The sequence below is a fragment of the Staurois parvus genome, unplaced genomic scaffold (genome assembly GCF_062004578.1).
Source record: "Staurois parvus isolate SC_StPar_1 unplaced genomic scaffold, SC_StPar_1.0 ptg000056l, whole genome shotgun sequence".
Lineage (NCBI taxonomy): Eukaryota > Metazoa > Chordata > Amphibia > Anura > Ranidae > Staurois > Staurois parvus.
Genome location: NW_028317852.1, coordinates 14,754,180 through 14,781,773, shown reverse-complemented (window position 1 = coordinate 14,781,773; position 27,594 = coordinate 14,754,180). Strand labels below are relative to the sequence as shown.

The 27,594-nt window shown below is 40.1% G+C and overlaps 1 protein-coding gene across 3 annotated transcripts in view; it reads right to left on the bottom strand.

The window, feature by feature from the left end:
* TRAF3IP3 (TRAF3 interacting protein 3) overlaps positions 1-27,594 on the bottom strand; it is a 105,123-nt gene that overhangs the window by 25,894 nt on the left and 51,635 nt on the right. For all 3 annotated transcript variants that reach the window (XM_089668347.1, XM_089668346.1, XM_089668345.1), the window contains exons 5-9: positions 25,529-25,553; positions 16,807-16,836; positions 12,288-12,383; positions 2,947-3,018; positions 892-1,032 (exon numbers count right to left, since the gene is read on the bottom strand). In XM_089668347.1, the coding sequence (XP_089524473.1) occupies positions 892-1,032; positions 2,947-3,018; positions 12,288-12,383; positions 16,807-16,836; positions 25,529-25,553 (364 nt within the window). The remainder of the gene's footprint in view (positions 1-891; positions 1,033-2,946; positions 3,019-12,287; positions 12,384-16,806; positions 16,837-25,528; positions 25,554-27,594) is intronic.

Genomic DNA, 27,594 nt, shown 5'->3' with positions numbered 1-27,594 from the left:
GGATGAATTACTATGGGGGATGAATTACTATATGGGGGATTAATTACTATGGAGGATGAATTACTATGGGGGATGAATTACTATATGTGGGATTAATTACTATATGGGGGATTAATTACTATGGGGGATGAATTACTATGGGGGATGAATTACTATATGGGGGATGAATTACTATGGGGGATGAATTACTATATGGGGGATTAATTACTATGCTTACTATGGGGGAATATTACTATACTTACTATGGATGACACATACACATCATTCATCTACTCTTGGTCCGGCCCCCGGGTCCAATATATGAACCCATTGCGGCCCTCAAGTCAAAAAGTTTTTCAATAAATTTTTTTAACATTTTCTAATGGTGGTGTGCCTCGTGATTTTTTTCATGAAAAAAGTGTGCCTTTGCACAAAAAAGGTTGAAAAACACTGCTCTATCTTATATCAGTTATGCACTGCTGAGCTACATATATCGTGGACCCATCCCATTCTTAAAAGAAAAAAAAAAAACAGGCTGCAATGTACTGTCAGTGAAGCCCTATGGAGTTCTCTCTGTATAATGGAGCAGAGAGAGCTCTGTGATTGGAGGAGAGGTGGTCACTTGACTCTGGTAGGCAGTTCTCCGATGGCACATCTTTAAAATACACCACTATTGTGTATAATTGTGTGTTCATTTTTGAATGAACCCCTAAGTATTTTTGAGAGCTTGCACTTCAAAATATATTCAGTTAGTCACAAGAAAAGTAAGTATTGCTGTCATTTTTTACTTCCCTACTACTTGCTATAATATTTAGAAATTTCTCAGAATGCCGTTCTGGCATTTTTGTGCCTTTTCTATTTTAGTATAAAAAATATTTGTTTTAGATAAATATTTCAAGCCATATTACAAACCTGAGTATTCTGAATACGTCTTGTCATGGCTATTCTGTCATCTATTAATTTTTGAATGGATTCTTTAGCCTTCTCTTCATACTTCTGTTTGTTTTCTTCCATCTCTATCAAAATTTTTTTGATCCCTACCTTTGGAAAATTCTGTGAAAGCAAAATAAAATGGTACAATTATGCAAAATGTATCTCATCTTGATAGAATATACATAATTACCCCAAATATTAAAATAGTGGGTATTTTTCTCCATAAAATGAGTTTTTTCTCATTAATATGATTACATGATTTTTTTTCTTGACAGCACAACAACCCATAGTCATACTCCCAATATGACCTGCAGATTCCTGGCTAAAAAAAATGCTCTTGTTTGCCAGTAGAGGAAGCTCCTTTAGAAGAGGGGCCCTGCATTAGATTGAATGTGTAGTTTTTAAAAAATCTTGCAAGATTCCTTTAGCGCATGCTTGTAGTTTATGTATTGCTAATGGCACTCCAAACATACCAAGCAAGAAGTGCAATTTTGCTTGCATGAGATGCTAAGTGCAGCTAAAAACCATGCAAATCTTGAAGCACAAAAAGATTGAAGTGAATGGACTGCCCTATGCACTACGCATGGTAATGTGCATATAGTCTTTTTTTCAGTGCTGGAATATGTACACAGAGTCCTGGAGTCTGTGAAATGCAGTGGGGACAGTACTTTGACAATCTGCATTCAGGATTGATCATCCGCAGGTAATCGCTGCATGTTCTAATGCACGGGAACAGCCGCAAATGGTTGTGGGCGCTATCAGCCTCCCATTACTTTGAATGGGACTTCCCATCCGCAGCTGTTCTCAAGAAACGCAGCTGAGTGTTCCGTAGGAGAAGCTAGTTGGCTGCATATGCAAGTGTAAATAAGGCCTTGGCCCTCATCTAAATGGGCGGTTTGGCCTGTAGAGTGTAAAAAAATGAACATTTTTGGATAGCTGGGAGGCACAGGTGCAGCATACAGCCTGCTGCCAGCAGCCTATCAAAATCAAGGACAGGCTAACATATGCGGCTGTACATGGCTGGGTGCAGTTCCGAGCAGTACTTGCATGTAGGACTGTATATTTACTAGGCTGTATGCCCCAAACACAAAATCTCTGCATTTGGGGTGTAAATCTCTTGGAATAGTGTCCAGCAGCTGTGTATTTCAGCATGTCAGTGATTTTGACAGCCTGCTGGCAGCAGGCTGTGCTCTGCAACTGTGCATCCTGGGTGCTCAAAAATGCAAGTTTGTTTACACTGTACAATCAGAAAGAAGAAAAGAATCAGCTTCAAGGCTCTATGCACGCTAGTGTTTTCTTTTTTTTTTAAGTTTAAACACTGGATAAAAAATTATGGTAATAGCATTTAGGAGCATTAGTGTTTTAGTAGCATTGTTACAATACATGCAGAAAAAAAACAAGCTAGAAAAAGCTGTTAGGAGCATCTAGTGTTTTTTTCTGCCAGAAAAATGCTCCCAAAAACTCTACAAAAACATTTTTTTTGTCTGCTCCTAAACGCTGAAGCTTGAAAAACGCTACTAGCCTAAAATAGTGTGCATGGACACATAGGATAACACTATTTAGCTTCTAGGAGCAGAAAACAAATGCTAATAACAGCTTCCAGGAGTTTAAAAAAAACACTATCATGCAAGGAGCCTTATATAAATAAGGAAAAAGCAATGAAAAGAGAAGATGGTTTTAATATCCAAAAACAGGCATACACTGTATGTCTACGTAGAATTAATAAACAATGCCAGAGGAAAATGAGATATGGGAAAAAAACAAACAAAAAAAACAAACAAAAGCATCAAAGGAAAACTGTAAAAGGAAATCATTCACAGACCAAAGAAAACACATGTATACATCTTTTACCATAGGTTTACCACAATTAAACTGCACCATAGCTTCTGGGTAAACACTGCCCTTTTTGGGCCCAGAGCTAGTGCCCTTCCCATCTCTGTAAAACTGTTCGAGCATATATAGAAGTCAGAAAATAATATATCATTGGTATACATATTGTTGATAATCAAAATATTACTAATAAAATAAATTTACCTGAGAAGAGAAGAACAATTGATTTTCAAGATTTGCCACCTTACACTTTAATTTGTCTTCATTCAGCTGGGCCTGCAAGACATTAAAAATGCAAGCACACGCCTATTATTGGAAGAGCTGTCATTACCAATCCTGCGCATGAAAAAAATTAATAAGAAGTGACACGTATTTTACATCTGTGAGCCAAAACACATTGCGATACTGAATATTTGTCAGCTTCACTTCAAGATCTTAATGTTTTTTTCAACCAAGCTTCCTGTTGGCTGAACACTGTTTTCCTGTCACACGTCTTATAAACCCATCACAAAGGAAGCTGTGAAAACCTACTGATATGTGCGTATTTGTAGCTCTCACACAGGACAGATTTTGCATCCGGTAAAATATTTTGCTTGATTTACCGATATGCCCCCCCCCAAGCAACGGATTCTTTTGATCGCTCCAGTAGGTTGAATTGCCTTCTTAGGCTTTTGTATGAGAGCTGGCATTGTGAGGAGGTACTATTTTGCCATACCTCCTGAAAAAAATATATATATCATTTTGGACCACTCATCTATTTGTTTATTTTTGGGCACCCCCATGGATTTCCTCTACCAGTGCTCAACAATGCTCTGAGTAAAAAGGGTATTACCCCTGCCTTTATTGGCCATTTGAGTCCAATTTTCTAGTTTCTTCTGCATTTTTTTCCATAGCCAAATTAGAAACTGAGAAGTCCCTAAAAGTGAGGAAATCTCTGGCTGTCATCAGGGTTACCAGAACTGGTGTCACCATACGTTTTAGTCTCTATCCCTGTTCTGGTGACAACCCAAAATCTGGGATTTCCTTTCACTTTTGGTGATAACAGTAACCAGGCCAAATAGAGAGGGTGTTCTAATCCCTCTCCACTTTATCCAAAACTAAAAAAAAAACATTTTGCCTTTAGTTATATTTACTAATGATTATTTGGAGTATTAAAGTCTGTCATTGCAAAACTATGCTGTCATTGAGTACAATGTGGAAATGCAATGAGCGGTGGTACTTTGTGAGCAATCGCTAATCAAAGCTACGGTGTGTAAGTTTACATTGGTATGCTCCGCTGTTTAGAATCCAGAGAAGGGATATCCCTACCAGGCTCCACATTCATCCCACCTTAAAGGGGACCTCTGGCTGATTCCAACATATTGTGTATACTGCGCATTTAAAATGGGCATCTGGTGAGTGTGCATTTTTATCACCTTCCACACGTCACCGAATTATTTTTATATGAATTATTGGAAATTTGTATTCCTCACTTCGGTATCAGATTCTATATCACTAAGGACTATTTGCACATCCTTCTTGGGACAATCATCTATTATTATTTATTATTATTTATTTTCCATTTTTTATTATAATCGCTGTTTAGAATCCAGAGAATGGATATCCCTACCAGGCTCCACATTCATCCCACCTTAAAGGGGACCTCTGGCTGATTCCAACATATTGTGTATACTGCGCATTTAAAATGGGCATCTGGTGAGTGTGCATTTTTATCACCTTCCGCACGTGACCGAATCATCTTTATATGAATTATTGGAAATTTGTATTCCTCACTTCGGTATCAGATTCTATATCACTAAGGACTATTTGCACATCCTTCTTGGGACAATCATCTATTATTATTTATTATTATTTATTTTCCATTTTTTATTATAATCGCACACCGGTCCACTCCGGATTATTTATTTATTTTTGTATTTCACGTTATATTAATTTCACCCATTATTCCTTAGAATATTGATACATCTAGCACTTTATATTCATTGATCAGTTGTGGATTGTATGATATCATAGCGCTGCACTTTTTTATTATATATGCTGTTTTGAAGGTCTTTGGTTCCTATTTATGATGCATTTAGCTGCTATATTATTGTCAAGTCCTCTCTGAGCCCCCTTTTTATATACTTTCTGGAAATGCTATTTGCCTGGATGTCTCTTGCTTCACAACTGACTTTGAAAGAGTATGCAGATAATGACTTCCAAATTACTGATCAGTACACTTGTTCTGGGTCACTGACTAGTAGCAAAAGCTAGAGGGTTAGAGCTTAAAGCCGAAGCAACTTGCATTTTGAAAAGGAGATCAGCAAGTGAAACTCTCCTAATTCTGTCAGTGCCGGTTTAAATTAACCCTCTGACAGTATCTAGGTTACATTGTTAGGTGTCTCTTTAGTAGTATCTTGGTTCTGAATGTTCTGAATGACGAAACACAAAACTATATTAAAAAAGCACATGCACCATTTTTTCCAGTTTTTAGTAAATTCATGGGAAGTATTAGGCTGGGTGTTTTCTGGACCTCCCACTTGTCACTGTAATTGTATGGTCTTTTGATTGATTACATGATTGGCAAGAAATATTTTGTTGCCTGCCAGAATTAGTCATGTTCTTCTACAATTAGAAGATGGAACTGACCAACTCTGCTTCTTTCAACTGTTCTGCCTGTTGTTGTTGAAGCACTTAAATGGTATTTTTCTAGAAATATGTACACATACAGTTGCAAGAAAAAGTATGTGAACCCCTTGGGATTATGTGGAGTTTTGCATGAATTGGGCATAAAATGTGCTCTGAACGTCATCTAAGTCACAACAATAGAAGAACACAGTCTGTTGAACATAATACTACACAAACATTAGATGTTGCCATGGTTTAATTGCACATAATATGTAAACATTCATAGTGCAGGGAGGAAAAAGTATGTGAGGCCCTAGTTTAATGACTTCTCCCAGAGCTAATTGGAGCCAGGAGTGAGCCAACCTTGACTCCAATCAGTGTGATGATATTGGATGTGTTGCTGACAGCTGTCCTGCCCTTAAAAAACACACACCTGTTTCGGGTTTACTGGTTTCAAAAAGCACTGTCTGATGTGAACCATGCCTCGCAGAAAAGAGCTCTCAGAAGACCTACGATCAAGAATTGTTGACTTGTATGAAGCTGGAAAGGGTTACAAAAGTACCTCCAAAAGCCTTGAGGTTCATGTGTCCACGGTAAGACAGACTGTCTACAAATGGAGAAAGTTTAGCACTGTTGCTACTCTCCCTAGGCGTGGTCGTCCTGTAAAAATTACTGCAAGAGCACAGCGCAGAATGCTGCATGAGGTAAAGAAGAATCCCAGAGTGTCAGCTAAAGACTTACAGAAATCTCTGGCACATGCTAACATTTTTGTTGACACATCTACAATAAGGAAAACAGTAAACAAGAATGGAGTACATGGGAGGACACCACGGAGGAAGCCATTGCTGTCCAAAAAGAATATTGCAGCACGTTTGAAGTTTGCAAAAGAGCACCTGGATGTTCCACAGCACTACTGGCAAAATATACTGTGGACAGATGAAACCAAGATTGAGTTGTTTGGGAAGAACACACAACACTATGTGTGGAGAAAAAAAAGGCACAGCCCACCAACATCAAAACCTCATCCCCACTGTAAAACATGGCGGAGGGAGCATCATGGTTTGGGGCTGCTTTGCTGCCTCAGGGCCTGGACGGATTGTTGTCATTGATGGGAAAATGAATTCCAGAGTTTATCAAGACATTTTGCAGGAAAACGTACGTCCATCTGTCCGCCAACTGAAGCTCCGCAGAGGATGGGTGATGTAACAGGACAATGACCCAAAGCATACAAGTAATTCAACAAAACAACGGCTGCAACAGCACAGAATACACCTTCTGGAGTGGCCCAGTCAGAGTCCTGACCTCAACCCGATTGAAATGCTGTGGCATGACGATTCACACCAGACATCCCAAGAATATTGCTACACTGAAACAGTTTTGTGAAGAGGAGTGGTCCAAAATTACTCCAGATCGTTGTGCAGGTCTGATCTGCAACTACAGGAAACGTTTGGTTGAGGTTATTGCTGCCAAAGGAGGGTGGTTGAGGTTATTGCTGCCAAAGGAGGGTCAACCAGTTATTAAGTCCAAAGGTTCACATACTTTTTCCTCCCTGCACTGTGAATGTTTACATATTATGTGCAATTAAACCATGGCAACATCTAATGTTTGTGTAGTATTATGTTCAGCAGACTGTGTTCTTCTATTGTTGTGACTTAGATGACATTCAGAGCACATTTTATGCCCAATTCATGCAAAACTCCACATAATCCCAAGGGGTTCACATACTTTTTCTTGCAACTGTACCTATAGCACAGTGATAGTAAATGCACTGTTTGTACCACTTGCTAATTATCAATATGTTCTGAAAAGGAACAAAAAGTAATAATGCTGAAAAACTCTTGTATTTTATGAAGAATCTGTTAGGGAAGCATGAAACCATAATTTGTCTTTGTAATGCGTGGCAACTGGGTGAACCTTGAGATTCTGGTGGTGATATGTAGATTACTATGTGAAAAGTTTTGTTGTGATCTGACCAACAAGTGAACACATACTCTGTGACTACTTAATATAGTTACAACATGCAACAATACATCATACATACAGTACATAGAATCCCTTGGAAACTATGCATTATATTAATGTCTGGGTGTATGTATGTCTACATCTAGTCTTCTCTTTCAAATATCAAGGTCTACATACAGGAGCACATTCAAAAAATACCGATTTTTTTGGGTGGTGTATCATAATTTAAAGTTTTAAAAAGGGTTTGCTATATTTTAAGGAGGTCTGTGAAGCCTTGTTATTGTGGATAAGGGATGTAGTTTCAGAATAACTCTTGAGTCCTAAAAGATTAGGCCATGCATTTTGAATTAAAACCTAAATCTCGCCAAAGCGGTCTCAAAGATCAAGTACTTGACCTGAATATCTTTGCATGTTTATAGGCAGTATATATGGACCACTGCATTGAATCAAGGCTGTGCGTGCATCCGTGCGTGTTCGTTAAGGTGTGTTTGCATTCACCCGAAGTAGCATGCATGTCTAGCAGTGACTTTTGGTGCCAAGAGGCTTATTTAAAACATAGTAGATCTAAGAAGAATTGTTGAGTGGTCATCAGCTTTTATGACTTGTGGCAAGACCTGCACCCCGATTGTCCTGTGTTTGGCCTGGCTTGCCTACTGATTGTACTTATCTCCTGCTGCTGAACTTGCCTTGTGCCCTGACTTCATCCTATGCCTGCAGCTTTTGTACTTCCGCTTCTCAATCGATAATGAATCTAGCCTGGTTTCTGACCCTATGCCTGCCTTACAAATTGATACATTTTCAACCCGGTTGTTGCTGCCTCATTTTTACTACAGCATTCCTGCATCTGAAAGTTCCTGAGCTCCATCAGTGTATCAGCATTCTGCACTTGTTCCAGTCTGAACATTTACAGCATTCCAGCAGTATCCAGACTGTGTCTACTGGATCTACTGTGCCAGTCCTTGTCCTGCTTCACCCCATCTGCAACTCCAGGGGGTATTGGACAGGAGATGCAAAGGAAGCCCTCTTGTCAAGCATTATAAATGTAAGTGACACGCTTTTTTAGATTTTAATTGCTGTCTGTTACCCCACTGGAAGGGTAAAAAAAAAACAAAAAAAACAAAACAATGGCAGCTACTCTGATTTGTTAGAAACTAGCTAGACGCAACGGGCATGATAATATACATTGGAGAACTTCCCCCTTACTTTCTGTCCTAGTGATAGGAAATCTCTCCAATGGTCACAGAGACCGCAACAAAAATATTCTTTTATTACAGTGTAGAAAAGTTTCTATCTCTATCAGTATTTGTTTTTCAATTGCAAAAGTATTTTGTGATAAAACACACATAATGTACACAAGGAAGGAAGGAAAAAAATAGATGTATTTTTATATGATAATTTCCTCGATCGTAAGCACCATCTAGTGGCTATAATGTGTTTTTTCCTTGAAATACCTTAATCAGGAAAAATACAGCATTATGGCCACTAGATTTCATTTGCAATCATTGGAAACAATTACACAAAATATGGCATTTTTTGTTGCCATTTGTCACACACGTACAAGAAATTTTTTTATAAATAAAAGTGTTTAAAGTTAGGTGTCGCAATGCCACAGAACTAGCCCTCACCCACATTTCTCTATAGAGATTTGATTGCTTGTTTGTGTGTATGGTATGTATGATCTAGTTATGAGGCATGAGCAATCCTCCTACTGGTGTACACGCTTTGTTGTTAGCAGTTTATTTCTTTTTAATTAGGCCAGTGTGCTTTGTTTTCCATTACCTACTAAACAAAACCCATTTATCTGCAAAACTTACCATCCCACTCTTAGAGGAGCTATAAGGTTGAAATCATGCGGTGTGTTTGTGTGTATGTATATATATATATATATGCAAAGTTTGTATAATTATTATACACATAACAGAAACCTAATAATTTGTAGCCTGCCATTAAAGCTGGACATGCACCTCTAACCAAGGTTACTGTGTATCTAAAGCCAAAACTTAGTAAAAAGTGAAGGTAGGCCAGTAAGGGAGCTGTGGTAGTCAAAGTGGGAGATAACCAGGGAGTGAATTAATTGTGGTGCTATGTCCGTGCTGTTAGTTAGGGAGGGGTGAATTCTGGAAATGTTGCGGAGGTTAAGGCAGCAAGATTTAGACAGTGATTGGATGTGAGGCTCAAAGGAGAGGTCAGACTCAAGGATTACACTCAGCACCCTGGCATGTGAGGAGGGACCAATGATTGTACTGTTGGTCTCAATGGTAGTCATGGGGGGGGGGGGGGGGGATTGGGGAGGGGGAAATATTACAAGCTCAGTTTTAGAAAGACTGAGTTTGAGGAAATGGTGTGACATCCGTACTGGTATGTCGCTCAGTAAATTTGTGATACGTGAGAAGATCTAGGGGGGTGAGCTAGGAATAGAGATATACTGTAGATCTAGGTGTCATTGGTGTAGAGGTGGTATTAGAACCCGTGGGAGGTTATTATTATTATACAGTATTTATATAGCGCCAACGGTTTGCTCGGCACTGTACATTATAATGGGAGACAGTACACGACAGTAAACAATACAATACATGAGGGGTTCGAGGGCCCTGCTCCTTGGAGCTTACAATCTAGGAGGGAGGGGAGAGTGGTACAGTAGGAAATAGCTGTGGGGGATGGAGTGGTGGGAAGAGCGGAGGTTATCAACTGGCCCAGGAAAGAGGTGTACTGAGAGAAAAGGAGGGGCCCAAGGACGGAGCCTTGGGGTACCCCAACAGAAAGGGGTACAGGAGCGGATGTTGTAGGTGAAATATTCAGTTTTTTCAAATAATGGACTTTCCTGAATAAAAATCACATACACTGTTAGAAATTATTTTGTTTGAGAAAACCTCCCACTCCTTCAAAATTGCCTTGTCACTGCAGTTGAAGATGGACATCGATTTGACCCAACTAATGATTACAAAATCGAAATGACCATTGTTAAAACAAAAAGTCTGAATGAAATCCTACTACTGTAAGTCTGTTTTAGGGACAGGTTTTTTAAATATGTGGTCACTTGCTCTGCAGAAGAGCTGTCAGGGACATTGGAGAGAACCCAACCCACAGACATAGGATTGAGACAAAAACAGTCAGACTGGATCATTATTATATTAGGCTTTAGGTACCCATACAAAAAAGTAGTCAGATACTGTACATGCCTTTAGGAACCCATACAAAAATTAGTCAAATGCAAAAGTAATATATATTCTGATAGCCAGATATACACAAGACTGATCTAATTCTTGTGCTTTCTCTGCCACATATTTTGGATGACTACCTTTAGATTGCTCAGATATCTGAAGAGAGAGCAAAGACTATTTTGTGTTACATAACAAAGCCATACTTATGTGTCCATAACTAACCAATAGTATGATTGAGCATTATTTGCATTGATCAGGCCATTTCTGATCTATTGTGCACAAAAGGTTTTCAGATTTGTTGGAAAATTTCCCAGTGAGCAAGTCAAAAAGGTATTACACTTGAGAACAGGAATGTACAGTACCTTCATGTCCAGAAGGACCCCTTGCTAGCAACATGAGTGACGCAGATTATATGTTTCACACATATTTTATATATACTGATTAAACAGTGACGTGGTTCTATATTCTGAGTGCATCATGTGAATAAAATTAGAAACATGAAAATTGGTACAATTTAATAGTCAAATAACAACAAAAATACTATATATAGGGGCACGTATAGGAATGCTACATGGCCTGATGACAATCTCTACAACTCTATCGATATGCTCAATTCCGTATTTTTACAAATAATGCAAGCTCATATTACATTTAAACAGTTTTAACCATATTCAAAATTATACCCAAAACTCTCTCTCTGTAATCTTGCACCCTAAATCTTCAGACTCCCAGCTGTATAATAACATCTGATACGATCAATTACAAAGTGTGAAAGTGGTCACCAGTGCTATTTAATAAAGAACACCTGGGAGTGCACACTAACATATAAGGTGAAAATGAGTATAGTGAATAAACTGTACCCTCCATGCCCACAATCTGCAGGTTCAATATCTCAACTAAGTATATAGCTCCTAAAGGTGCTCAAAGACCTTAATGTGTAGATAAGTATTCATGCATAATCGAAATGCTTTTAAAGTACCAGAAATTCAAGGCCATTTGCAGGAAGCCAAAAGTTCATGCTTATGCCTATTGAAAGGATGCGCTTCTACGAGTCAGCTTTTCTCAGGGAAAAAACAGTAATTGGCCAGGGTTTTTTTGCCACTTCAACTGCCAATTTTCCTGAAAACTGTTGGGGAGTGTTGTCTGAAGGTATCTATGAACATAAGATCATAACTGTAATTTTCAATAAATAGCAACCGTCGTATCGAGTCTATGAACAGTTTAAAGCCGACCACAGAGGGACAGGTACTCCCAGGAAACTAGGACCAGCTACCTTCACTTACCTATAAGATGGAAATAGTTCATACACAGGGTCAGCCAAAATGCATCAAATCAATAATTTCTAAAGCAATGTATTTGTTTTGGCAAAAAAAATGGCCAGATTCTTAGTTGGGCCTAATATTGGCAAATGCATCAGAGCAGGTTTGGGAAATTTGCAACCATACTATATTTGCCTACTGATCTAAAATGGACATTTTCCTGCCTGACCCAGCTGTGTAGAGTAAGGCTGGGTACATGTTGTATGCTTATAGAGCTCTATATGTCCCTGACCACCCGACCCAGTACCATGTGCCAGTCTAGTAGAAGCCTATGAGGAAATTCCTAGCTCCTTAGAAGATTGTAGAGCAGATGTCTGATGTTCACTGGAGCACTAAGGCTGCACATCTAAGGATTGTGCAGACACAGCTTACCCATTGCTAGTTTGCACTTTTGAAGAATTTTCTTCCAAAATAAGACCAGTAAAATAATGGATTGGCATCATAACGTGCTTCTCCTTGCTAAAGAGTTAATTTGTGAATATATATGTACATTTACCTTCCATGACATCTCTGAGGTTTGTACCAGCATATTTAGAAGCTCCTGCAAGACACACAATTTCTTCTTCAGTTTTCTTTCCCTATGAAGTGCTTCCTGTAAACAGAGACAATTGCAATAAATAGTAATCACTAACTAAATGAATTTCGGACATAGGGGGTTGATTTATTCAAGGAATATAGTCTGATCACTGTCTCCATGCTTTATTTTGCTGAGAAATTACTGTGAAATGCACCCCCTAGCCATTCTGGCCATGACCATCTTGAGTAAGGGCAGGTAATTCTCATAGCATTTACTTCCTGGAATCCATCTAAAACAAGTACCGTATTTTCCGGCGTATAAGACGACTGGGCGTATAAGACGACCCCCTACTTTTCCTGTTAAAATGTAGTGTTTGGGCTATACTCGCCGTATAAGACTACCCCTCTTCCAGTGCACACCAGTGGGAAGAATCGTGCCCCATCATTGGTGTCAGTGGGAGGAATAGTGCCCCATCATTGGTATTAGTGGGAGGAATAGTGCCCCATCATTGGTGTCAGTGGGAGGAATAGTGCCCCATCATTGGTATTAGTGGGAGGAATAGTGCCCCATCATTGGTGTCAGTGGGAGGAATAGCGCCCCATCATTGGTGTCAGTGGGAGGAATAGTGCCCCATCATTGGTGTCAGTGGGAGGAATAGCGCCCCATCATTGGTGTCAGTGGGAGGAATAGCGCCCCATCATTGGTGTCAGTGGGAGGAATCGTGCCCCATCATTGGTATCAGTGGCAGGAATAGTGCCCCATCATTAGTATCAGTGGGGGGAATAGCACCCCATCATTGGTGTCAGTGGAATAGTGCCCCATCTTTGGTGTCAGTGGGAGGAATAGTGTCCCATCATTGGTGTCAGTGGGAGGAATAGTGTCCCAACATTGGTGTCAGTGGGAGGAATAGTATCCCATCATTGGTGTCAGTGGGGGGGGGGGAATAGTGCCCCATCATTGGTGTCAGTGGGGGGTGGAATAGTGCCCCATCATTGGTGTCAGTGGGGGGGGGGAGGAATAGTGCCCCATCGCTGGTGTCGGTGGGGGGGGGAGTAAAAGTGCCCCATCGTTGGTGTCAGTGGGGGGGGGGATAGTATCCCATCATTGGTGTCAGTGGGGGGTGGAATAGTGCTCCATGATTGGTGTCAGTGGGGGCTGGAATAGTGCCCCATCATTGGTGTCAGTGGGGGGGGGGGGAGGAATAGTGCCCAATCGTTGGTGTCAGTGGGGAGGAGGAAAAGTGCCCCATCATTGGTATCAGTGACACCAATGATGGGGCACTATTCCTCCCACTGACACTTGCTGACCCCTGTTCCAGTATGGTGCTGCTGCAGCCAGCATATGTGGTTGCAGCAGCACCTATGCACGGCACACTTACCTGCATCTCCTTCACTCGATTTTCGCGGGGCCGCTCAGCTCCGCCTCCTCGCCGGTGATTGGCCACCTGTGTGCCTTTCCTGAGCTACAGTTCTGGCAGCCAATCACCGGTGAGGAGGCGGAGCCGAGCAGCCGCGCGAACATCCAGTGGATGAACTGAATGAAGGAGCAGCCGCGCTTCCTGGACCAGATCGTCGTGGGACCGGAGCCAGGTAAGAGACAGCAGCCCCTGCCCACCCCTGTACTTAGTTTTCCTTCTGTTGGAAGAGGGGGGGGGCGGCGGCGGCCCCCCTAAAAAGTGTCAGCATGCCGTTACCGGCGTATAAGACGATCCCCCGACTTTTGAGAAGATTTTCAAGGGGTAAAAAGTCGTCTTATACGCCAGAAAATACGGTAAATGGGATATCCTTTCCTATATATTTACTAATGCTAGCAGCATAGGAATTAAATACAGCCAATGTTGATTAAGAGAGTGAAGTTCTGCTTTAACGTAGCTTAGTAAACAAGAAGTTGGTTTCACTTCAGGGTGGATTGGATTTAAATCACTAGTGAAAAGGCTCTATTTAAATCATAATTGTTAAAGAGCAACTGTCATCTCTGTCCCGCAGCAGCTCCTCCTCTGACCCGCTGTTGACTCACTGGCAGTCCCATTCACTTTAATAGGATGGCTGGTTATGCGACAGTGACAACAAAGTGAGGGACGTGGTGGCAGCAGGTGAGTGGATGCCCGCTAACAAGCACTGCCATGATGGATCTAAAATGACAGGTGCTCTTTAAATGTAAGGAATCCGACTCATTCTTGCTGGTAGTTAGAATCCTTAATATTTGCAAACCAAATGATGGCTTCCTTTTTAGAATAATAAGCTGTCAGGTTAGTAAAACAGCGATATCAGACCCGATTTTAGGTTAATAGGTTAATCACACATAGCTGGAGAACTACTCAAATTCTTTTATTTCATGTTTTTCTCATGACTACTGTGAAATTGTGTGAATGCATCAATGCAGTGCATGTTATCTCAGCTTTTAGAGCATGGATTTATTGAATGAGTTTACCAAAAATTTAAATATTGTGAACATACAGTATATATGTGAACATACAGTATATATGTGAACATATAGCCTCATGCTACATAACTAAGCTCCATTTTAGATAGATTGTTACTCCAAAAGCAGTTTCTTAAAATAAATTTGATAAAAATAAAAAAAATCTGATTTAAATAAAAAAAAAAATCATTGATTTTTATCCATCCTGGTTCACTTTGATTACCCAATCATGCGCAAGTAACAAAACTTGTTTTTTTTTGAAGCTCAGATGCCTAGAAAAAGTTTAGCAACTTCAGCATTGGTCAGCTAACTTGATAATAACGATACGACACTAACTATAACTTTTTAGTTTGACATTGGGTGTGAAAACTAGGAACACGCACAAACATTGTGGGCATTTCGAGTTCTCTGACGCAAGTATAAATAACCTTCTCATGTCAAGGGGCATTTTTCATGTCAACTCAAATGGGAATTATGGTCCTTTTTAAGTCCACATGATATATCCTGGGCCCTGTTGAGGTTAATTTCCTCATATAAGACTGCATTTAAAATGAACTCAGTTTTAACTTATTCAATAAGGTAAGTAAACATTCACTTTGTAAGTGAGCACAAACTTTACAGAGAAAATGAGCTCCACTGATACATTTTCACAACATGAAAAATGGAAGCCCCGATATAAGTAATACCTACGTTTTGTAAGTATTAGCACAATATTGTAGTCATAGAGTGAGAAACACATTTTCATGCTAAGATCTTGTTCATATAAGCAGAACATGAACATGCATTGTTGATCAGTTTATTTTGTAGAAAATGTATTTAAACTGAATTCTATGAATGGTTTGTATTGCACAGTTACATTGGTCCAGCTTGGACCAATATAAGTATGCAGATCCTTATGAAAGGTGGAAATCACTGTAGTAGTCGCTACTACTACAGTGATCACATAGTCTTCTCAGTCCCATGCTGTGCTTAGCACAGCTGCCATTCAGAGAACACATTTTTCTCAATGGATGCAAAGCTTTTCTGATTAAAAAAAAAATGGAGAGGCAGGGCAGTGATGTCAACTCTAACTTTCATTCATTCTTACACCACTGTAAGCACCAAACTTTCAGCTCTGAAAATTACACTCCTGGCTCTAGCACACTGCATATACTGATGGCTTTGTGGAGAGACCATGACATTCAATCACAGAACACCAACACAATTAGTTGCAAATCAGGCTACATCTTCTTCAGCAAAGGCTCTGCAACTGGACCTGTGTGTCTGTATTCCTGGACAGTCCAGTGCAGGAGCGGACTGACCATTTGGAAACTCGGGCACTGCCCGAGGGCCCGGGGTAAGTAGGGGGTCCCATGAGATGCCCCTGGTACCTTTTTCATAGGCTTTTTTGAGTTTGGGCGAGGACACAGGGGCCCCATGATCCCCTATTGCCCGGGGGCCCCGTGAGTTGTCAGTCCGCCCCTGGTCCAGTGTGATAGTTTGCAATGGCTTGTTTTAAGGCTTTTTTTTACTATGTTTTAATAATGCATATATTTTACATAGTTTAGGCACAGATGCAGTTTAAAGTGGACCTTCATTCACTTTTGCTTTGTTCCTGCTTTGTTGCTTCTCTTCCCCTATTTCATCAAACTGGAACAATTTTTTGAGGGGGAGTGATACCTATTTTTGCAGTGCTTCTGTTTTTGTTGTCTAGGTCAGAATGCCACCCCCAATAGTTCAAATGTCAACTTATCAGAGAAAATACCACTAAACACTAATGTTCACATACAAAGACCTCTCAGGTGGTGCCTAATCTATTTTACCATTCAGAAACAAACATAAATTATGGAATTAGGTAGCATTTATCCTCAAGAAATAAATTAGTCCACAAGAGAAGGATACAATCTATACCTTTTGGGTGCCCTTAGTTTTAATGCATACAAAGAAAAATGTAAAAAGGTATCAGAAAAAAATGTATATCTATGGGTTTTCCTATGTAAAATACATAATAGACCAGAAGAGCAGATGAAAAGGTAGCAAATATTAATGAATATTGTACACGTAAAATGGCAATATACAGTATGTAATGGCTACTTACCATGAGGTAATCAGAAAGCTGCTGCAATTCCTAAAATACAAGTATTAAGTACACGTAAATTTTTGAAAAAAATTTTTGTTCTTAGATGGCATTGCAAGTTCATTTTGTAACTCTTATATTAGTAAAATGATAAAACAAACTGCTATCCCATTAACTTTTACTGTATGTATTACTCAATCATGAATTGCAGCATCCTAAACTTGAGTGCATTGTACAACTTACATCCTGGATCTCACTACTCCAGATTGATCTCCTCTGTCCTCCTTATCAAATTTGAAACTGTAGCTTAGACTTCAGATACAGAAAAGTCAGATGTGTCACAAAGCCTGGTACACGCTACTAGTTTTTTTCCGTTCAATCCAGGGGGCTGGACGAGAAAAACCTAACAGCTCAGGAGGAGCCGCTGTACTAACTGTCCTATGTTAGTACAGCAATCTCCCTTGCTGTGCTATTGTGTTCTGATAGGGAAGATTCTCCCCCCTCCCCTGCTAGAACACTCCAGTCAGTGTTCAGTCGCTCCAGCCATTGGCTGAGAGTGCTGATCGGCAGACCTTTTTTGGTCGTGCCCCTTTGACAGAAACCAGCTGACCGATCTTGCCCAACATTCGGCCAGTGTGTACTAGGCTTTACACAGCATGCTCAAGGCTGGGCCACAATTACGTCTAAACAGCATGTTGATGAATGGTCAGACTTGGACTAGGTCCAACCATAGAGAATAATATCCTTCTCCATCCTGAGTTCAGGCACATCCACTTGGATTGGCTATTATTCTCTTGCAATAAATCTAGCACATTTACAACATTTTAAAGAATGATCGAGCAAAGTAGGAATATAGGATTGCATAGTTTTCGGTAAGCCATATTAGAGAGAAGCATTATCCAGTATGTTTGTCAAAGTGTAGGCAACTAGCGGTTTCCTCAACCGTAAGAAAAAGGGCATGTGTGAATATTTACAAAAATATAACAATGGCTTAAATAAAATGTTCAATTTTCTTGTGCATATATCATCATTTATCATGTGGATTGAGATTCCACAAAGTACTATATAGATATTGTCCCCTTCTAACTTAAAGCTGCTTATGGACATGAGATAACTGTTGTACTGTCTAGCCATTTGCTGTCAGATTGTGAAGGAATTGAATGTCTACAACCTCTGCAGACATACCCTTAAGCCCTGTGCATGTGATGATAATATTGGATGAATGATCATCTATTTTTTTTGCATGCTAGTCTCATATTGATAATGAAAAAGTTACCAAAGTTATGAAAATTCTTGTAGGGCAAAATAAAAATTCGGAAGTGATGTCATGCATTGCAATGTATTTGTATTGTATTTTCGGACATAAACTGTGCTAAACCAATGAAAATTGTACGATCTGGTACCGAACAAGAAAAATGTTTGTTTGTCCCTTCGATTTCTGACAAAAGCTGTGACCCAACCATCAGATTATCGTACAATTGCTTCAAATGCAATATTTATTGTATGATTTTCTGATAGTGTGTACTCAGCTTAACCAACAAATCTTGCTACAAAAATCAGAGATGACCGTTGTTGATTTTCTGTGCTGTGGGCGTATGCCCAGTAAATGAACATGCATTGTTTGACAGCTAAACCTTCCATCATAATATTCTACTCTTCAAGGATGTGAGAAGAAGGGTCTTTTGATGTACTACACCTGGGAGTGATTAGCTTAACCAAACACCATAGTAAGGCAGGCCATACATTATGCAATTTTCTTTCTTTCAAATACAGGCTGAAGGAAAGAAAATTGCAGGATTTTCCCACCAACACAGTCAGTCAGTGTTGATGGGAGAATTCTTCCTGCCGTGTTATTGTGTTCTTTCGGCTCAGAGTACAGGGAGCCTTCCCTGCTGGCAGAATACAATGGTCACTGTTGGCAGCTATAGCCATCAGCAGTGATTGGGTTGTTGGAATGGTGTTGTTTTGCCAAATTGTAATTTCTTGTCTTTGGCCAGCTTTACTTTTAATCAGCCTTCAAAATAATGTTATTAAAAGAAATAAAGTAAAAATGGAAACATTTTAAGCCAACCCTTTAAGCACACTGCATACACACCAGGTGCCTACAGGTGCCTTATGTCAGGTTAGCTGTCAATTTGTGTAGCCCGTGCTCCAATTCTGAGGGATCCTGGCATACAAATTCCTGGGTTTAGAGGCAGGCCCTACTCACTTTCTAAATATTACAATTGCCCAGTTAGCAATCCATCACAATCATCACTGTGATGATCTCATAGAAACGCTTAGACGGTAAACAGTATTTCAGCAGGTATTTCCCGGTTCAGATTATATTTATTTTGAGGCAATAGGGAAAGTGGAATTAAAAACACCTGCAGATTCCAGAAACATGTTGCTAGTGTCAATTTTTATGAGCTATTTTTCTTTCATCAATTTCTACCCAACCCTCTGGCTTTCCTCATGCACTGTAATACCCAAATTTATCAGCTCATCAGGCTGTGTTGTTATCACTCAGATTTCATATCTTATGAAAAAGAGATAACTTCCAAAATTTGTTTGGTAAGGGTTATGGCCACTGGCAGAGAATGAGGGATGTTTATTTCAAAGGAGATCTGCCTTCCCAGATGACACTGCATTACTTTAATATGTGCAGAGTAATGCCTAGTATGCATGGGCCAAATATCGGCAAAAAGAAACGGTTGATATTAGACCTGTGTGTACAGAAGCCAGTTCAACAGAAGCCGTCCATCGAAGGGGCATGATCAAAAAAGGTCTACCAATTGGCTCCAGATCAGGGCTCTCAGCTAATGGGTGAGAGCGCTGACCAGAGTGTTCTGGAGGGAGGGGCGTTCTTCCTGCCAGAACACAATACACAGCAGGGGAGATTGTTGTACTAACATTGGATAATTTATACAGCAGCTCCTCCTAAGCTGTCATGTTTTTTTTCATTCAGCCTGCTGGGTTGAGTTAAAAAAAAAAAACAAAACAGTAGTATGTACAAGGCTTTACAATGGCTCATATACAATGTGATGGGAGGCTGGAGATCTAAAAAAATTACTTACAAAAAAGGCCTACAGACATGACATGTTTGGATCAGCCATATCTTCATAGCTATGCCAAAAAGTAGGAAGGGTTAACTATTGAGTTTGGCCAAGAAAATCCAATCATTTCACCCCCCAACTCCTCCGGAGGGATCAGCTAGAAAGTGTGGAGAGTTCATATAGGCATAGGATATACTCGCTCCCTCTTCTCATATTCCTTATATCCTCTTTTGCAATGGGTCAAGCATGCTGTGCATAGACATGTGCCTATAACATCTGTACGCATTTAGTACTGTAGCATGGCCATGATATAGCCCACAATTGACCTCAGTCTACACTAGACTTTAATCTGGCTCAATGCAGTGACTCAGTGCCAAAGCCAATAGTCAATGTACTCTGTGTTTTAAAAGCTTCTACTGCAGCTACTTGATTTGCTGCTCTGGTTAGGATTTGACTTGCCTTTGGTATCTGCATTGGCTATATTGCTCTTGGTTTGAACTAATTTTGACACTTAAAACTGATATTAATTTAATGCACTGGGATAAAGTTTGGTTGCTGGTGACACTAAGGATGGATTCTATCAGTGACATGATTATTGTCTGATCCAGCCATTATCAGGTTTAGCAGATGAGGAACCTGTTACGTCTATAGGCACGTAAAGTGCTATTAAACACTCTGATTTAATTACTTAGTAAGTATGCAGCTTCTTTATCCTTTAATTCTTGGCTATTCCTCCTGGTGCCAAGGTTTCTTATTTCAGGGTGGCTCCTTTCTCTCACAGCATCCTATGGAGTCACCCTTGCATGCAGGGACTAGAATAGTGTCTTTTCACACTGTGTGCATTAATAGAAAAACACTTCCCCATAACCTAGGATGGCAAAGCATTCCCCTGATTCTCCCTCCCACCTCCCTTCTCAAAGCTAAAAAAAACTGACTCAAGACTACACTATTCACTGTACCGGAAGTTCGAGGAAGCAGTACAGAGAGCAGGAGCCAGCAGAATTGAAGTTGTAAACTGCAAGTTTTGGGATAAGAATTTTAACAAATAGTTTACTGGGGAATGTTTATTTTATTATGCTCATTGTGTTAAACTAAAAATTGCTGAGGGTTTATTACTACTTTCAGCCTACAAATCCACTTATAAGCATAACATGATTGCTGATTTGCCCCTTTGACGTCATGATGCTCGGCAAGCAGTGGAGAGAGGTATCAGCTGGCTGCGTATGAAGGCAGGCTAAATAAGATCGATAGCGGCACTCTTGAGGAGTTACTTTCAATAAGCGCTGATTTACATCTTACATGTGAGTGGAATACTGCATAATTTTAAAATAAATGTTTTGTAAAGATAAAACACTATGTTTTGTTCATCTTTTTTGGCATTGACCTGATGGAGGAGGATTACTAGGACAGTGAAGGAGACCCAGACTCACTAGACAACAATACCATCCCACCACAGTCCAATAAAGGGACACATGCTATATATGACTTTACTTAGCGGTTTGGTCATATACACAAGGTGAGAGCACAGCCGGTGGAGTTGCACATATAGTGACTTGAATATATCACACGAGGTGTACTAAGAGTATTGAGAAGCATTCGATTTCTACATATTAGTGGATGGAAACAACCACAGATTCTGCATGGAAACTTATTTAATAGAACAATTGATATTGAAGATGTTTTAAGTTGTTTTATTTATTGATGGTGGAGCGCGGCACTATATTGCTATTTAACCATTTGCACTCCTGAGGATTTACCCTCCTTCCTGACCAGCCCATTTTTTGCGCTATGGCGCAGCGTTACTGTAACTGACAATTGCGCGGTCATGCAACACTGCACCAAAATTACATTTGCATCCTTTTTTCCCACGAATTGAGATTTCTTTTGGTGGTATTTGATTGCCTGTACGTTTTCTATTTTTTTTAGCTATAAAAAAAAAAAGCAACAATTTTAAGAAAACAATATTTATGACTTTTTGCTATTAAACATGTCCAATGAAAAAAATTTTAGAAATCAAATTTTGTCATAAAATCTATGCCAAAATGTATTCTGCTACATGTGTTTGTTGAAAAAAAAATTCCAATACGTGTAAATGAATTGGTTTATGTGAAAGTTATAGTGTTTACAAATGGCGGTATAGATGCAGGAGTTTTTTTTTTTACTAGTAATGGCGGCGATCAGCGACTTATAGTGGGACTGCGGCGGGCATTCTGACACGGGGGGAACTGACTTGGTGTCACTGGCATCTCCAGTGACACCAATACAGTGATGAGTGCTAAAAAAAAAAAAAGCACTGACACTGTACTAATGGCACTGGGCAGGAATGGGTCAACATGAGGGGCAATCAAAGGGTTAACTGTGTACTGGAAGTGTTTTACTGTGGGGCGGTGTGTTGGTGCTTCACTGTAAGCACACTGCTCTGGATGGCTGTGCTGTGCATCCAGAGCAGTGTGCCCAAGCCAACAGGGAGGAGGACTGTTAGTAAGCAACAGTCGGAGATGTTCAGTAATCACCGGCACTGGTGGGGAATCCCCGGCCAGGAAGCCTGTGATGGACAGCTGCAGCCGCGAATGGAGGTGCGGGTAGGGCGCTCACACGTGCCCCCTGACCGGAAGTACAAAATCACATAAATATATAAATATATATATATATATATATATATATATATATATATATATATACACGTGATTCTGCGCACCCCTGCCATCCTGTAGCAGTGTTTCTGCTATAGAGTGGTCAGGATGTGGTTAATTATAATTAACACATTTGTATGGGTATGTGTATGGTGTGAGCTATTCACTATTTCTACACAGTACATATATTGTTCATATTATTATCTGGCATTTGCACTCAAAATAGCAGCTCACAAGATTTTTCTATATATTGGCATAAGAAAATTGCTGATTTAATTGGATATTTATTATGCTTATTAATACCAGTAAACACCTCCAAACTAATTGCCCAGCTAATATTTTATCCATTTGGTTGTCTTTACTCTTTCGACTACTGCAAGGAAATGTACAGGAGATAAAATAAAGCATATATATATGTGATTATTTTATGGAAGATTAGGAGTATTCTTCCCAATCAACATCTATATCTATCTTATGATGATCATATCCTCTGATTGTACAATTTATTTGAGATCTGCTAACAAATATGTAGTGCAAATACCTTGCTGACAGGATAAAAATAAAAATGGAATAGATTGTTTAGAGTGCTTGTCACATTAAATTGGTATATCTAGAGAAGACTGTATAAGGGCAAGCAAATTGCAATATATGTGACCAACTGTAAGCGGAACTGTACAGATATGGTCAGACATCTAATATGCATGAGCTTAATATTCAGTTGTTTTAAGGTTAGTATGCAGGACCTTTCTCTCTGTACATATGACAAGTTGCAGTGCACATAAGTTGAGTTTTAGGATAGGATTCCCAAACACTACAACCTTCTAGGGTTTGCAAAGCTGACTATCACACAACCATCTAACAAAACCCACTGTATCTGTAAAATAAAAACAAAACCACAATAATAAAATGCCCAAAATGAACAATCGTAATCCGGACAATTGCCAGTAAATAAATATATATATATATACACACACACACAGTATCTCCCAGAAGTGAGTACACCTCTCACATTTGTGTAAATATTTTATTGTATGTTTTCATGTGACAACACTGAAGAAATTACACTTTGCTACAATGTAAAGTAGTGAGTGTACAGCTTGTATAACAGTGTAAATTTGCTGTTCCCTCAAAATAACGCAACACACAGCCATTAATGGCTAAACCGCTGGCAACAAAAGTGAGTACACCCCTAAGTGACAATGTCCAAATTGGGCCCAAAGTGTCTATATTTTGTGTGGCCACCATTATTTTAAAGCACTGCCTTAACCCTCTTGGGCATGGAGTTCACCAGAGCTTCACAGGTTGCCACTAGAGTCCTCTTCCACTCCTCCATGATGACATCACGGAGCTGGTAGATGTTAGAGACCTTGAGCTCCTCCACCTTCCGTTTGAGGATGCCCCACAGATGCTCAATAGGGTTTAGGTCTGGAGACATGCTTGGCCAGTCCATCACCTTTACCCTCAGCTTCTTTAGCAAGGTAGTGGTCGTCTTGGAGATGTGTTTGAGGTTGTTATTATGTTGGAATACTGCCCTGCGGCCCAGTCTTTGAAGCGAGGGAGATCATGCTCTGCTTCAGTATGTCACAGTACATGTTGGCATTCATGGTTCCCTCAATGAACTGTAGCTCCCCAGTGCAGTCAGCACTCATGCAGACCCACACCATGACACTCCCACCACCATGCTTGACTGTAGGCAAGACACACTTGTCTTTGTACTCCTCACCTGGTTGCCACCACACACGCTTGACACCATCTGAACCAAATAAGTTGACCTTAGTCTCATCAGACCACATGACATGGTTCCAGTAATCCATGTCCTTAGTCTGCATGTCTTCATCAAACTGTTTGTGGGCTTTCTTGTGCATCATCTTTAGAAGAGGCTTCGTTCTGGGACGACAGCCATGCAGACCAATTTGATGCAGTGTGCGGTGTATGGTCTGAGCACTGACAGGCTGACCCCCTACCCCTTCAACCTCTGCAGCAATGCTGGCAGCACTCATATGTCTATTTCCCAAAGACAACCTCTGGATATGCGCCCTTGCACTCAGCTTCTTTGGTCGACCACGGCAAGGCCTGTTCTGAGTGGAACCTGTTCTGTTAAACTGCTGTATGGTCTTGGACACCATGCTGTAGCTCAGTTTCAGGGTCTTGGCAATCTTCTTATAGCTTAGGCCATCTTTATGTAGAGCAACAATTCTTTTTTTCATATCCTCAGAGAGTTTTTTGCCATGAGGTGCCATGTTGAACTTCCAGTGACCAGTATGAGAGAGTGAGAGCGATAACACCAAATGTAACACGCCTGCTACCCATTCACACCTGAGACCTCGTAACACTAACGAGTCACATGACATCGGGGAGGGAAAATGGCTAATTGGGCCCAATTTGGACATTGTCACTTAGGGGTGTACTCACTTTTGTTGCCAGCGGTTTAGACATTACTGGCTGTGTTTTGAGTTATTTTGAGGGGACAGCAAATTTACACTGTTATACAAGCTGTACACTCACTACGTCACATTGTAGCAAAGTGTAATTTCTTCAGTGTTGTCACATGAAAAGATATAATAAAATATAAAAAAAAAATGTGAAGGGTGTACTCACTTTCGTGAGATACTGTATATATATATTTTTTGTATTTTATATATATATATATATATATATATATAAAACAAAGTATCACGGTTTCTAACCTTTGAGAATAGTACTTTGCACATTGCTTAGTTTCTTATTAGGAAGTTAGGAAGAAGGGTCAGCCGCACACCCAGAGGATAGATGAATATAGTAATAATCATTATGATTAAGCATAAGATCGTGTGAAATGCATTAACAGGTCCTGTATTCATGTCCTGGTGTTTTGTGCATCCTATGGATCAATAAATACACACTATATCCATCTATCCTCCGATGTGTGGCTGACCCTTCTTCCTATTGCATCGTGTGTGGTGGCGAGCCAGAGCCTGCACTTGTTGTGGATTGATCTGGATTGTTTGTCTGAGCAGTATACCTTTGTTCTTTAGTTTCTTATTAAACTGTATGTAGCACTACTCATATATAGAAAACATATGAAAGCATACTCACCCCATCCAAAACCGATACAGCACAGCTGTAAGGAAAAAAAAAACAAAACAAAGCCCACGGTCATTACACTTGTTATTAGATCGTAAGCTCTTATGAACAGGGCTCTCTTAACCCTCTTGTATTTTTTGTATTTTATTTTATTGTAACAGTTCTCTCCCTTTATATTGTACAGAGCTGTGCAAACTGTTGGTGTTATATAAACCCTGTATAATAATAAAACAAAGAAGTCATACCTGCAACTACATCTGGGATCTGAGTGAACTATTAGTCACCGGTCACACCTCTGCGTGATTTGAGTGCAATTTCAGTGCGTTTTCAAGTGTGATTTCTGCAGTCATTATTGCTACTTGTGAAGAGTTTCAAGGATTTCTTGCAATTTGCAGTGCGATTTCCATTATATTCTATGTATGTGAAATCACAACAAAGCTGCAGCAAATCACACATGTTAAGACACTGACATTCTCTTTCATTAGATGCGATTTCAGGTGCGATTTCAATTCCCAAATCGAACCTGAAATAGCACCAGTATGACGGGCACTAAATGCCAGTCTGTACAAATACTTTTTTCTGTTATACATAGCCACATTCAGTGTTAACCAGCTGCTACACTCCTGGAATACTACACAGATTATTGCAGATCCCAATTATATTTATAGTAACTTGTGTTCAGTATGAAAAAAAAAAATCTGAGAGTACTAACAGGAGGCTTCTGTAAACTTTCAGCTGCACAGTTAGGAAGCTGGTTATGTACTAGACTACAATTTTTGCAATTCCTCCATCCATGTTGTTTATGTGTAGGGCAATCTGTTGGCTGAATGAATAAAGCTAACTGTGTATGGCTAACTTAAGGGAAAATCCCCCTAAAGATTAAGCATTTAACATTGGACAGCAGTTCTAACCTTTCCCCCAATGGTTCAGTTGGACTTTAATAAAGTGTAGGAGCTTTAAGCAGATAAACATTCAAAAGGTAACCTCATCACTAGTCTACAAAAATGAATTGTTCCAGCCTGTCTGCTTTGCATTTGGCTCCTGGTAATGCAGTGAGTTAGTATCAGTGCCAATATATGAATATATGAGACATGGGTATTTTAACTTGAATTTTGGGGTACTTTGTGTATTTCTTTCAGATCTGTGCAGTAATCAGGCATTCAACTTTTCAGTTGTGCAGGAGCTTTATGTATTAAGACCGGTCACTGCTGCTGTCTCTCCTTGTGCAGGTTGTCTGGTCTTGTAACTGCCCCTTCATGTAGTTTTCTGCAGCCTGTAGTGTATGGGCCAATCCCACAGATCAGCTCTCTGCAGGCTATGTACAACACAGTGATGATGTCACATTGCTACATTTACAGTTCAATGCAATTGTTTTGGCTCCCCTAGTCATAACACACGCCTACGTGAAATTTAAGTCAACTCTCCAGGGAACACATTTAGACATGACATATTGTCACGGATCCGCCACACGCCACTCCTACAGCGACTAGCTAACCAAGGCGCGCACGTGCAGGCTGTGATAGGGGGTAAGAGGGAATAAAGGGGACTTCACTTTGAATATATAAAACTGTATATAAGATCAGCCGTGATACACTTTCACAGCTCGCACTACAATTTGGCCACCACCAGAGGGAGACTCCACTCCAATCCAGCTGGTCGACCACACACACTGGCAGATACAAATCTTACATACAATGTGGTGCACTGATTAGAGTTGAGGACCAGCTTAGTAATTACACACCCTTCTAGAGTCCCTCAAGCTATCCTACAGCTTGAACCCCGGTGTTAATCACTCTTCCACTGTCCACACCCCCCCCCGCACCAGACACACCACGAAAGGTAGCGTGCCACCACCCAACAGTTTATCCGCAGAACAGTCTGCTGGGACACCCCACATACACACAGATCTCCGTCTGGCCGATCTGTTACCTTTTACAATCTGCACACAATCTGCCCACACACAGTGCAATTGCAAACAGATTGGCAATGAGCTTGACCGAGCGTTTAAAGGCACTAAAATACGATATAATCTAATCAAATCCAATCTAATCTCTCCAATCTAATCTCTCCAAAGATAT